The sequence below is a fragment of the Phyllostomus hastatus genome, unplaced genomic scaffold (assembly GCF_019186645.2).
Source record: "Phyllostomus hastatus isolate PE091 unplaced genomic scaffold, TTU_PhHast_1.1 phas_scaffold_385, whole genome shotgun sequence".
In the NCBI taxonomy this organism is placed as follows: Eukaryota; Metazoa; Chordata; class Mammalia; order Chiroptera; family Phyllostomidae; genus Phyllostomus; species Phyllostomus hastatus.
Window position 1 is genome coordinate 306,114 of NW_025334026.1, and position 13,140 is coordinate 319,253.

At 44.9% G+C, this 13,140-nt stretch overlaps 1 protein-coding gene across 10 annotated transcripts in view; it reads left to right on the forward strand.

Moving 5' to 3' along the window:
* CLEC16A (C-type lectin domain containing 16A) overlaps positions 1-13,140 on the forward strand; it is a 220,453-nt gene that overhangs the window by 15,410 nt on the left and 191,903 nt on the right. For 6 of the 10 annotated variants that reach the window (XM_045819437.1, XM_045819432.1, XM_045819436.1 and 3 more), the window contains 4 exons: positions 2,826-2,959; positions 8,214-8,362; positions 11,543-11,648; positions 12,921-12,926. In XM_045819437.1, coding sequence (XP_045675393.1) covers positions 2,845-2,959; positions 8,214-8,362; positions 11,543-11,648; positions 12,921-12,926 — 376 coding nt within the window. In that variant the 5' untranslated portion in view covers positions 2,826-2,844. The remainder of the gene's footprint in view (positions 1-2,825; positions 2,960-8,213; positions 8,363-11,542; positions 11,649-12,920; positions 12,927-13,140) is intronic. The other 4 variants (XM_045819441.1, XM_045819440.1, XM_045819433.1 and 1 more) reach the window with 2 other exon arrangements.

A 13,140-nucleotide genomic window follows, 5' to 3' on the forward strand; every position in this document is an offset into this window, starting at 1 on the left:
AAGGAGACAGTGTCCTGGGTAGTTAGACTCTGAGTGAACTGGGGGAGACACTAGGGGCAAACATTTGTTGTTTACTGATGGGCCAGGCATAATGCTAAGCTCCTGATGAAATAATCCCCTGCGTTTCCCAGGGACTCCAGGGCAGAGGCCTTGTTGTCCCCTTTTACGTGTGTAGTCACACAGCTGGTACATTTTGAAGCAGCATCTCATACCAGGGCCCATGCGGGTTTATCCTTATTCTCATACTTTTTAGATGAGCAGCCTTAGGCCACCCTCAGTTTCCTCATCTTTAAAGGAGAGAGAGAAAGTTCCCTGCCTAGTGCCTGGTATAGAGTAGGCACTAAGAAATGTTAGCAGTTCATTAAAAAAAAAGAAAAAAAATAAAGAGGTGTCTCCATTGGACGGTTGAAAAGCAAAGGCCATAAACCATGAGCTACTTCCTCAGTAGACCTGTTTCAGCATCTGAGTGCAGAAGAATTTGGATTATGACAACCTCCAGGCAGATTTTGTTTTTATATAAAATGATCTCAATTAGAAGTATTGAGGATACTTTTAAGAACATTCAAAAAAAAAATAAAGGTATCCTATTTCTTACATGGCTTCTTATTAGATATCCTGATTTTCTGAATAGCTCTATGGTTTCCTCAGTAAGCTTACCTAAGATAACAGCTGCTTGTGGAAAATGCAAACCTGTGACACTGGCCACAGTCCCCAAGGGGAAACATGAGTAATGAAGTGAGGTGTTGCCTATAAACGGGACCAGCTTCCGTTAAGGGGAGTTGGTTGGTCGGTTGGTCGGTCTCTGTTTCTGGAAATGAGAGAGACCCTTGGGTTAAAGCTTAGAAACCATGTCCCCTTTTACTAGAATGGATTTTCTTAGTCCATCTCTCAGCTTAGAAGAACTCCTGAGCTCTTAGAGGCCCGGCGATTCTTAAATGGCTGCCTAACAGAGCCCCCAAAAGAATTTGTTTTTAATACAATTTTTTATTTTGGAGTAATTTTAGATTTACAGAAAAGTTGTAAAGTTATAAAGGTAGTACAGAAAGTTTCCATATGCCATTCCCGTTGTTTCCCCATTGTTAACATCTTAGATTACTGGGGTACATGTCTCAAATTTGAGTAGCTGACATTGGTACCTGACTGTTAAGTAAACTCCAGACTTGATTTGGATTTTGCCGGGTTTTCCATTAATAACCTCTTTTTGCGCTGGGATCCCAATCCAGGCTCCCACAGTGAATTTAGTTGTCAAATTTCCCCACTTTTCTCTGGTCTGTGACAGTTTCTTAGTCGTCTCTTGTTTTGGTGACCTTAACAGTTTTGAGGAGTACCTATCCCACCAGGGAGCGTGGGGATTAAGCTCCGCCTTCTGGAAAAGGGTCGTATCTACACATGCTATTTGAAATTCTTCTGCATGAAAAATTTGTTTCTTCCCTTTTTTAAATTTATTCCATCATTTATTTATATCAATGTGAACTCATGGATATTTATTTTATACTTTGGATTATAATCCAGTACTGTTATTTATTTTGTTGTAGCTTTGGGCATTGGAAGCCCTTTGAGCTTGGTTCCTGTGTCATCTGACACCCTCCCACTGTTTTGTTTTTGAGCATTTCTTTCTTTCTGGTACTATACCATGCTCCAGGTTCATCTTCTGTTTTTTCTGCCCCAGCCCTAGAATTAGTCATTTTCCCAAGGGGCCCACCACATTCCTCCAGGGCGTTTCTAAAAATCCAGGCTCTTGGACTTCATGATAGACCTAGGGTATCAATCTGTAAGCAAAATCTAGGTCCAGGCATTTTAACAAGTTCCCAAGCTGGTCATCATTCTGCTGCAGTGGGCTTGTTGGGGGATCCTTGGTAGACAAGGTAAACAAATAGATCAAATAGTAGGGATATTCTGGGGGGTCAACATGAATAGCTATCAGAATCAGGGTTGGAAAAGATTTGAGGAATCTTTTTTAGGTAATTTATTCATGCATTTATACTTTCATGGACTCAAACAGAAGGTATGCAGCCCATGATCCTGCTTCTGTGAAACTGACAATTGAGGGGAAAGAGTCACCAAAGTTAAGTCGACCAGCAGATACATGTTTCTGCAGCGATTTATTAGGAGTATTCCAAATGAGAGATTATCTGCTCTTAGCTAGAAGTCAGAGACCACATAACTAGAAACATCACTTTCTTCCTTTAAAGGAAGACATTAGTGGGTCTGTCTTCCCTGAAAGTCAGTGCCCTAGACTGCATGCAGACAAATGTCCTGTGCAGAACAAGAAAGGCAAACGCAGGCTTGGAGAGTGCCTAGGGTCCTACCACCATGCGAGCATCTTCTGTTTCCTTCCCGTTCTTTTTCTGCAGATCTGGAAACTACTAACTTGACAAGTTGGAAACCAAAACTCTTAATATCAGCATCATTTTGCTCCTTTGTAGGGAATTCCCATTGTTAACACTCAAAGATGTAGCGCAAAGAAACTTAATAAGAAAAATGAAGGATATAAAATATTTGATGAAAAATACTGCTTACCAGTTTTATAAGCATGGATAGATAACTGTAACCATGTAATAGATAAAGATCTTTCCCCTCCTGCCAGAAATCTAGCACTGTTTTCAGATTATGGGAGGAGAGCTTGGAAGGTTGCATTTGCCCATCCAGCATCGTGGGAGCTGGGTAGCATGGAAGCTAAGGCTGTGCAGGTGGCGTGGTCTGGCCATTCTGCAAATGCTTTTGGGGGGTGGGGGTGCACATGTGTGCTATGCATGGGGCTAGAGAATGATTTGGATGTCCAAATGTGGAACCAAACCACTGATGCTTTCCCATTCTCTCCCCAGCTTCTTCCTGGAGAAGAATATGTTTGTTTTCTTCTTGAACATCCTGCGGCAGAAATCTGGCCGCTATGTGTGTGTTCAGCTGTTGCAGACCTTGAACATCCTCTTTGAGAATATCAGTCACGAGACCTCACTTTGTAAGGACAATCCTTGATACCTGCCTCTGCACTGCTGAGCGTTGGCAGCGTGTAGTTTGGCGTGATTTTTCTGTTATTTTTCAAATGTCTTTGCTTACTGTGTATCTTAGTACGCTTGGGCTGCCATGACAAAGCACCCCAGACTGGGTGGCTTAGACAACAGAAATTATTTTCTGGAGGCAGAAAATCCAAGATGTGCCTTCAGGGTTGGTTTCTGGTGAAGCCTCTCTTCCTAGATCACAGATGGCTGCCTTCTCATTGTGCCTTCATGTGGTCTCTCCTACGTGTGCACAGTTATGGTGTCTCTTCCTTTTCTTTTAAGGACACCAGTCTTACTGGATTAGGGCTCTATCCTAAGACCTCATTTAGCCATAATTACCTCCTTAAGGCCCTGTGTCCAAATATAGCCACATTGGGGGATAGGAATTCCATATAGAGATTTTGGGGGTACACAATTCAGTCTGTAATTTCATGTTTATCCCTGCATGGTGGTGCTGTGAAGGGCTAAGGGAGAGTTCCCTACTGCTGAGTGATTCTGGGACATTTGCATTTCTTGTTTATAATTTATTACTCAAGAGTTGGAGTCAATCAGCCAATAAAACAAGCATTGCAAGCAGTGGGGGCGGGGAGGGGAAGAACTCAGCCACAGAGCATGCAAGGTATGGGTTTTGGCACCTGCCCGCCTGGCACGTGTATGACACAGAGCTTATTCCCTGCCCTCACTAAGCCTCCGAGAGCCAGGGGCCGTCACTGCCCTCATTTAACACCCAGAGGGTTTGAGTCACTGGACCAAGGTGGCAGCTCTAGCAAGGCCAAAATTGAGAAGGGGATCAGCCCAGGTGAGTTAGCCCAGGGCTCCTTAACTGGGGTTGATTGTGTCCCCAGCCGACATCCGTCAGGGTCCAGAGACATTCTTGGTTTTGGTAGTGATGGTGGTGGTCGGGGGGCAGAGGCTGCTACTGGCATCTCTTGAGACCAGGGGTGCTGCTAAGCATCCCACAATGCACTGGACAGCTCCCACAACAAGTAATTATGTGGTCCAAAATATCAACAGTGCTAAGGGTGAGAAACCCTGATTTAGTTCCTAATTCTCGGTGCTTGACCATTAGCTTTATTATTCCAAGATGACCATACCAAGCCCCAAGCCCTACCCACAGCAATTAGGAAAGAGAAGACAAATGATTAAATGTCTATGTCAGAGGTAGACTGTAGGTCCCCAAGACAGGTTAGAAAGGAGGTTCTGGTGGGTGGGAGGAGGTAGAGATGTGGTCATTAACATTCCCTTGGGGAAGAAGAGATAAGAAAGCAGTTGAATAGTGACTTTCAGAAGTGGCCACTAGGTGGTGCTGCTGCTCCAGCCAGACTTCTTACCCTGACTCATGAATGTGAGTTGACTCACTCTCCTTAAGTGGTTTCTCCCCTGTTATCAGTGTTTGTTACACTGGATATGAATTATGTGTGGTTTTTGAAAACTCCAAGAGGGGAAGACCCAGCTCAGTGGCCCTCACACTCCAACTGTACCTCAGGCTGGTTCTGCCACATAATTCTCTGCATGCACTCCGGGCAGTGAACTCTCTGAGCAGCAGTGGAGATAATGCTAGTACGTGGGGAATGGAGTAGTTTGAGGATTAAGTATGACAGTGTGTTTTCAGAGCATAGTGTGAGGTCTGGCAGGTAGATGGAAGTGTCCAGAAGAGTTGATTTTATCATTAAATCTAGCATTCCCCCAAATGTCTGTTTTATGGTAACGCTTTCTAAGCATAGGCTACTGGACCAATGATGGGAATGGGACAATTGAAATTCTGGAGTTTCTGAGTCAGATGGCTTTTCTTATATTATGTCTAAAAAGGGTGCCCTTCTATGAGAAACCCAAGCAGACTCCACCAGCTTTATGGGGAATTCACCAGAGTACTTTTGTAAGTCCTGCCAAAGTGGCAGAAATCACTTCCTTTTTATAGAAGTTGGATTAATGGGGGTAAGAGGATAGATGACTTTTGCTTTTATTTTTATTTTCTAATTATAGAAAGAAAATGTCCTCATTATAAAGCACCACCAACAACAAAATCAAACAGTACAAAAATACAGAAAGCAGAAGTTCTGGAGAATCTCAGCCTAACAGTTTGGCATGCGCACACTATTTTGCTATTTGTTTTACTTTTGCCCAACCTACCAGTGTATCTTAGTCATGCATCCTTGCCCAGTTTGGTTCAAGGCCTGCACTTTGCTGGGCCATAACTTATTTAACTTGACCATGGGCATTTAGGTAGTTTCCAGATTTTCACTATTACAAGCAGCCATTTCACAAGTGCACCTGTTGCCTGTTGGGTTTGGTGACCTAAGTGACAGAAGGCCTGAGAGACTGAGATTACATATAGACTCATGGGTTTATTATAAAAGGATACCACAGAGAGTCGGCCACATAGTGAGGGGGTAGGAGAAAAATCCCAGCCAAATAATAGAGGCACCTCCACTGCCCCCATGGTGGCCCCCACCACCCACGGAATCACCTCGTGGAGGCCCTGGAAAAGTCCCCGCTGGGCAATGATTGGAACATGTGGCTTTTCCAGCTCAAGAATGCAGCCCAGAGGCTCATGATCGAACATCTGAAGCTGCCAGCATTGGCGTCTGTGCCTGTGGTGGCCCGGAAGTCACTAACCAGCCCCAGTGAGGCTCAACATGACATTTCAGCAGCCCTTCTCCTGCCAGCTCATTCATCCTCATCCATAGCCAGAAAGACAATGAAAAAGGAGTGCTCTAGGTGTCAGTATTATGCGGGCTGCTGGTTACAGGTTAAGATTCTAGGTGGGCAGTATTCAATGCTTGGAATACGGTATAGCACAAGGAGGAAAAGGAATGGGCTCCTACCACTGCATGCAGCAATGTGGGTACTCCTCAGGTGTGATGAGTGAAAGTGGCCAGGCAAGGAGTGTGCATACTGTGACTCCATGCATGCGAAGTTCAGGGACAGACAACACCAATGTGTAGTGATGGGAATCAGGCTAGGGGTTGTCTTTGGGGAGTGGGTAATAACTGGGTAGGGGCATGAGGAGCCTTCTGGGGAGCTGCAGTGTGCTGTGTCTGGTCTGTGTGGTGCTTATGGTGTCTATATTTGTAAAAATTCATCAAGCTGGACTCCTAACGTTTGTGAGGTGTATATATATATCAGTACATAGGTAGGTACATGTACTTACCATTCATATATTTGTACATTTCCACATATATCAAGCTGTACACCCAAGATGTGTGGAATGTATTACCTCATTTTTAAACAGTAAGGCTCCAATATCTCCCTCAGTAACTGTTCTGACCAGAGGATTGTGAAAACTGTTCTATGACTACAGACTTCATGGCCTGTCTGGAAAGCCAGAATACCCAGCATGCTTTTGTGAATGTGGTGACTTTCCTAAAGAGCTGGGTTCTGAGGGGGAACCAGCTGTGGCCCATGCCATAGCCTCTCATGGCCCTGGGCTGCCAGGTGGCCCTTGGCTTTGTGTTTGGTGATTCCAAATTGTCTTTCTAGTAATACTTTGGCCTAAGTTAGGTACCTCTTTGGCACCAAATAACTTAATGGTTTATTTTCCATTCACCCAAGAGCAGCTGTGTTTAGTCCTAGAAATATGGTGGTGGAAACTATGAATTTCCAAGTGATAGTTATAAGAATAATGGCAGCTGACATTACTGAGTGCTTACTGTGTGTCCCTCACTGTTAGTGCTGTTTGTGTGTCATCTTTAATTCTCACAATAGCTTTGTGAGGAAGGTACTGTTATTTCAGTTCTCAGGCTAGGAAACTGGGGCCTGAGGAGGGTAAGAGGTTTGCCCAGGGTCACCCAGCTAGGATGTGGCAGAGGCAGTATGGATCCAGGCCCACGTTTGAGCCCAGTGTCTGTCACATGGGGGGGGTTCTTACCCAGAGTCACAGAGTCCTGGGCCCACTCCCAGAGGTCTGACTAGAGGGTCAGCGATGGGGCCCAGGATTCAGCTGGAGCCCAGGATTTGTCTGATTAACTCCAGGTGACGCTGCGCTGCTGGTCTGAGGACCAGGCTCTGAACTGCTCTACTCTGCTGCCTTGAGTGTCTGCCTGTAGGTGCAGAGTATTGATTACTCTGCTCTGCCTTTACCCCTTCGTGGGGAGGCAGGTGGGGTGATGCAGAGCTCACCCCAGGCTGGCAGCCCAAAGGGCAGATTGTGGGTACAGCAGAGCCTGCTTTGCAGGGTGGCTGGTGAGGTCTTAGAGGAGAACATGTCCAGCAAAGGCCCGATGCCAAGGTCACGAACTGGAGGCCCATCGGCCACAGCTGGTCTACAGACCTGTTTTTGCAGGCCAGCACAGCTTTAAAAACTAGCCAATCCGGTGGCCAATATTGCAAAAATCAGAAGATGCAGCATTAAAATCTGTTACCCAGCTTCCCTTGCACAATTGGAAGCTCTCACCATGCTGAACCTGCATTTCTTCAGGGACCAGGGCCTGGGAGCTCAGAGGGGGTAGCCATTTTTTGTTTGGCCCCAGTGCCTCCCAGTTTTCATTGTTGGCCCCATTAGTGATGATATTAACAGAGGCTTTAACACAGGACCTTGGTTCAAGTCCCATCTCTGCGACTGTCTGTCTCTGATTCCTGGGGCCAAAATGAGCTCTTTTTATTCATCTGGAAAATGGAAAGAATGAGTCCTACTCTGCAGTATTGTGACAATTATAATAATGTAAAGCACTCAGCCTAGTGTCGAACATGGAGTAGAAAGAAGTTCAGCATTAAGTGGCTTTTATGAAATCATGTTGCTATATAGGGAGGAAAAAAAACCCATATGTGTGAGGCCCTTGGTGGCATTCAGGGATGATGGGGTGACTTTTGATGGCAAAATGGGGCAGGTTGTTATAAAATACAGTGCTTTTTTCCCTCAGCCGTGGGTCGTTTCTGAAATGCCCACGCACCAACTCATTTGCCCCACTCCTAGCTCAGCGTTGAATTGTGCCGGCAATGAAAAAATGTTCAAGTGTTCTTCTCTGTTTGGTGTGGGAGGGCCGGGTAATCGGGCCTTTCCCTGGCATTGCTTTTGAGCTTTCTAGTGATTACGCATAGTGGATGATTTATTTGCTGGTTAAAGGTTAAGCTGCTCCCCGTTAGCTTGTATAACCCCACCCACCCAGAAGCTTGACTGGTTTGGGTGTATTCACATCATCATTGGCTTGTTACCTGATTTTCTTTGCTTGTCTTTCCCCCACCATGAATTAACCTGTTTTTTTTTTCTCCCTCTAGATTATTTGCTCTCTAATAACTATGTAAATTCTATCATTGTCCATAAGTTTGACTTTTCTGATGAAGAAATTATGGCATATTACATATCATTCCTGAAAACACTTTCGTTAAAACTCAACAACCACACTGTCCATTTTTTTTACAATGAGGTAAGTGGCTACTGGAGGAGGGGCGCATTCGGAGGCAAAGCCAGCTGGTCAGAGTGTCACCTGCTGTCCAGGTGGCCTGCTCTCTCTCTACAAAGCAGTTATATGCTTGTGTTTCCTGATTCTCCGTGCAGCAGTGTTTGGCCTTGGCATGCTGGAATTCTTTTTTTAATTTAATGTTACTTCTCTACTTTTGATGTAAAATTCATTTGTGTGAGCTGCGAGCATTGTAGTTGGTGGGGAGAAGTACTTGAAAGTTGACTTGGGGGTCATGTTACCCTGTGGGAAAAATAGGAACTGCAGCCACACCCGGGTTTGCCACCTCCCTACTGTGTGACCCTAGAAAAATCCCAGTCCTCTGAGCCTCAGTTTTTTCCTCTGAGAAATGGGGATGATAACATATACCTTGTAGGTTTTTTTCAGGGATTGAATTAAATGAGATGATGCCCTCAAAGCACCTTGTATATACCTGGCTCCCTAAAATCATAGCTATTGCTATTCTTTACAAGCTAACATTCATGGTAATCCTTGGGAAAATTACTAGAAATTTAAAGAAATAAATTATTATTGTTGTTCTCACAATTAAAAAAGTAGCTAGAACAGGCCCTGGCTGGTGTGGCTCAGTTGGTTGGAGCATCGTCCCATAAACTGAGAGGTTGTGACGGGTTCAGTTCCTGATCAGGGCACATGCCTGAGTTGTGGGTTCAGTCCCCAGTCGGGGAGCTTACAGGAGACAGCCAATAGATGTGTCTCTCTCACATTGATGTTTTTCTCCCTCTCTTTATCCTTTCCTTTCCCTCTCTCTAAAGTCAATAAGCATGTTCTCAGGTGAGGGTTAAAAAAAAAAGTAGCTTGAACAATAGGTTAATTTGTCTCATACCAAATGGTACAGATGCCACCTGTTCTGGGGCCAGTTCATCCTGTGGCTCAACCATTCCAAGGACCCAGGCTTTTCCGTCTTCCTGCTCTGCTGACCATATAGAAGGCATCTTTCCTCAGGCTTTCCTCATGGTCTCAGAATGGCTGCAGCAGCTCCAAATATCACATGCTCACATGCCACTGCCAAAAAGCCTGATGAGATCACTTCCCTTTCTGGTCTCTTTAACTTCCAAAAAACTTCTTTCCCAGAAGCCTTCCAGCACACTTCCTCTCATGTCTCACTAGTCAGAATTTGTCACATTTATCACACAGTGTGTCTAGCATTTGGGAGTGGCCTGGCAGGGCATTTCTGGCTTGGTATTTTGTGATGCCGCACTCATCTGAAGGCTGGATTGGTATTGGAGGATCTGCTTCCAAGGTGGCTTGTTCATACGGCTGGCCAGTTGATTCTGGCTGCTGTCAGGAGGATTCATTACATAGGTTTCTCCAGGGACTGTTTGCAGGCCCCCGTGGCACGTTGGCTGGCCTTCTCCAGAACAAATGATCCAGGAGACCAAGGCAGTCTGTAATACCTTTCAGACCCAGCCTTAGTGAAGCCACACACCATCCCTTGTGCTGTATTCTTTAGTCCACAAAGGGCCAGCCCTGATTCGCTGCAGGAGAGGACGACACAAATGAGTGAATACAGGTTAGGATCATTGGGCCATCTTGGAGGCCAGCTGTCACACAGTCACATGCTGTTTGCCTGGCAGGTAGCTTCTGACCGGTGGTTACATAATGCTCTGCAGCCTGCATTTGAAGCAGACCATAGTCCCAAACATATCCTCTGGGTTTGGGCAGAATCCATTTAGCTGTTCCCATATGATGCAGAAACAGTGGCCTGAATCTTAATTTTCTTTGCCTAGATTAGTATTGGGGAAGAGCCGGCCTCAGAGGGAAGAATTACTAGCTTCCAATCACAAAAACTATGTGGCTCTTTGAAAAAACATTGTGTGGCCCAGTACCTAGTACACAGCAGGTGCTCAATAAACATGTTCAGCAACCAGAGAGATGACATTAGCATTTTCTGAGGGCCTCTCCCAGGTGGGAGAAAACCCACCTGAGAAGTTCAGATCAGAGAGAGGAAGAGACTCGCAGTCCTTCACTCACATGCAGCTGGGCTTCTGCGCACCCAGCTAGGAGGGCAGGACACCAGGATTCTGGGGCCAGAGTGATGCTTCTGGAAGAAGATCCTGCTGGTCATCAGAGGAGTGGTAGGAGCCTCATTTTTGAGGTTGGCTTGGTTTCCTCTTTTATGTGGGCCAGTATAGTAGCTACCAGTTATTAAGTGAACACTTGATTTCTAGTGCTCAAAATCATGCGTGTGCTTTTTTTTTTTAATCAGACAGTGGAGGTGGCCTCTTCCCCACTCCCTCACTGTGTGTGGGTGCTCTGCAGTTGTCTCCAGAGCCATGTGGACACACTGGCCAGAAGAGGGCCGCCAGAATGCCACCTTTCTGTTCGAGGCCCAGATCATGTGCTTTTTAGGCTCCAGCAGTGGAGTTCTGTGGTTCTGAACTGTTTTGGTCTGTTCTGATGACCCCTTTTTAATGTCAGAAGATTTCTAAGACCCTCCTCCATCATTATAATGTTTATTCTTTCAGTATTTTCAAATGGAGGAATATACAGGATGGGAGAAAAAATAGGCTTACAGTTGTACATGAAACAGTTTATTTTTATATTATTATTTATTTATTATTGTATTATTTTCCATACAACCAACCATAAACCTACTTTTGTCCTACCCTGTGTAATTGCCATGGGAGATTCCAAAGGTAGTAAAACTTGACACTTGCCCTTTTTTCTTCTTTCTTTCTTTCTTTCTTTCTTTCTTTCTTTCTCTTTCTAGCAGCATCTAATAATAACTAGCATTACTACTGAATGCTTGTTAGCTGTCAGGCTGCTGAGGTTAGCATTGTGTTGGAAATAACCTCATTTAATCCTATCAGTTATCAAGTAGGAATTATTTATCCCGATTTTCTAGATGAAGAAACAGAGGCTTAGAAATATTACATCACACAGCGACAAAGTGGTAGAACAGATCGTAAGCCTGGGTCTGAGCCCTTTTCTGTTTCTTCCCTGGTCTCCCCTCCCCATCCCTACCCACATTCCCTGTGGGGAGTGAACTACTGGCTTAACGTCTATGCTGGTAACTTTTTTCTTTTTGGCTTTTACCTAAGTCTATGATAGGATTCTGAAAGCTGGGCTTGGGACAGGCCTGTCTTACCAGTTTGTAATTCCTTTTCGGTACTTCTTCTGTTTTAGCACACTAATGACTTTGCCCTGTACACAGAAGCCATCAAATTTTTTAATCACCCTGAAAGCATGGTTAGAATTGCTGTCAGAACCATCACATTGAATGTCTACAAAGGTGAGTTTTCCTTATGATTTCTACCTTGGCAGCTAGTGCTCGCTCTCTTTCTGGCGACAACAGGGAGCTCACTTATTTTCAAGGCTTGTAGTCATCGAACATGTAGCTGGCCCCTTACAGAAATTTTTGTATAACTCTTTTCCCTGCACACTCAGCTCTGCATGTTTAAGTCTCAGTGCCGGGACCAAGTAGTAGTGTCCTAAGAGAGGCACATGTGGGACTTGGAGCAGCCGTGTGGTCATTAGATAAAGTAGAGTTGTCTTTTAAATGTTAGATTTAAATTTTTGTGTTTGGCCTATAAAATATACTTCCAGGGGGTATGTTATCTTTAAATAACATATCAAAGCATTTCACATCATGAACAGCAGGGGGCAATATTGTATTCTCCGCCTGCTGCCAAAGCCACCTTTTTTTCAAGATGTACTTAATACCCAATTCATTGCCCCCAAGAGAAAGCCTTCCACGGCTCCCTGCCCACACCAGCACAAAGGCTGGCTGCACAGAAGTTCCCTGACCTGGAATTGCCCTTCAAGGCGATGCTTTCTCTTCCTAAAGCTGAGGTTATTTTCCCTGTAATCACCACACTAGAGCTGGGACTATTTGCTCACGCGCTAAAGGGCTTTGGCCTTCACGAATTAGGATGTTATTACTTGAGATGACCCCTAATTGGGTGGAGGTGGGAGCATCTCAGGGACTCATGCAGCCTAACTCTGGGGCTGTGTTAAACCGAAGAGCCTTTCTGAGAGCTCAGTGGGACCTATCCAGAGGTCTCAATCTGAGGGGCTGACAGTGAATCCAGGTCTCAGACAGGTTTTCATTGGTTTAGATATTTTTTTGAAAAAACATGTAGTTTCTAGTATCTAAAATTTAGGAGATCTTGGGTAAAAATCTAGATTTCTGACTTGAAAATGTAGATTTGGTGGTTCCAGGCCCACAGTCCTTCAGGGTGGTGGTGAGCTGGTGCTGAGACACAATCGCCCCTGTGGGGTGGTGCCCCCAGTTCACAGGCTGGGCCTGCTGGCTCCACTCACTGAATCCCTGGCCAGCCCGGCAGACTTCTGAGTCTGAGACCTGGTCCCGGCTGCAGTTCTGCAGCCTCCTGTTACCTGTTTTCTCTTGTTCTCTTCTAACCTGTGTCTTTCAGCTTAGATGCCTCCTGCCCCAACTTTCTCCCTCTGAGCAGCTGTCTCACCATCCCTGTTCCTAACCCTGTTAACCGTTGTCTGTTTTTTGCCTTTCCTTCAATGACGAGTTCCGTGTTCCTTATCCCAGTGTCATGTAAGTTATTAACCTCTGGTTTTACACTTTCTTAACTTATCATTACATGTAAACATGGGAAACCTGCTTAGAATGGTGTAGCTTTTATTGTAATCTAGCTAGACACACCGCTGATACGTAGGCTTTCTAATGCAGTATTAATGTTTAGCCCAGTTAATTAATTTTATTAATCATAAATATACCATAAGAACTGCCTTGATAAATATAGTGTTGT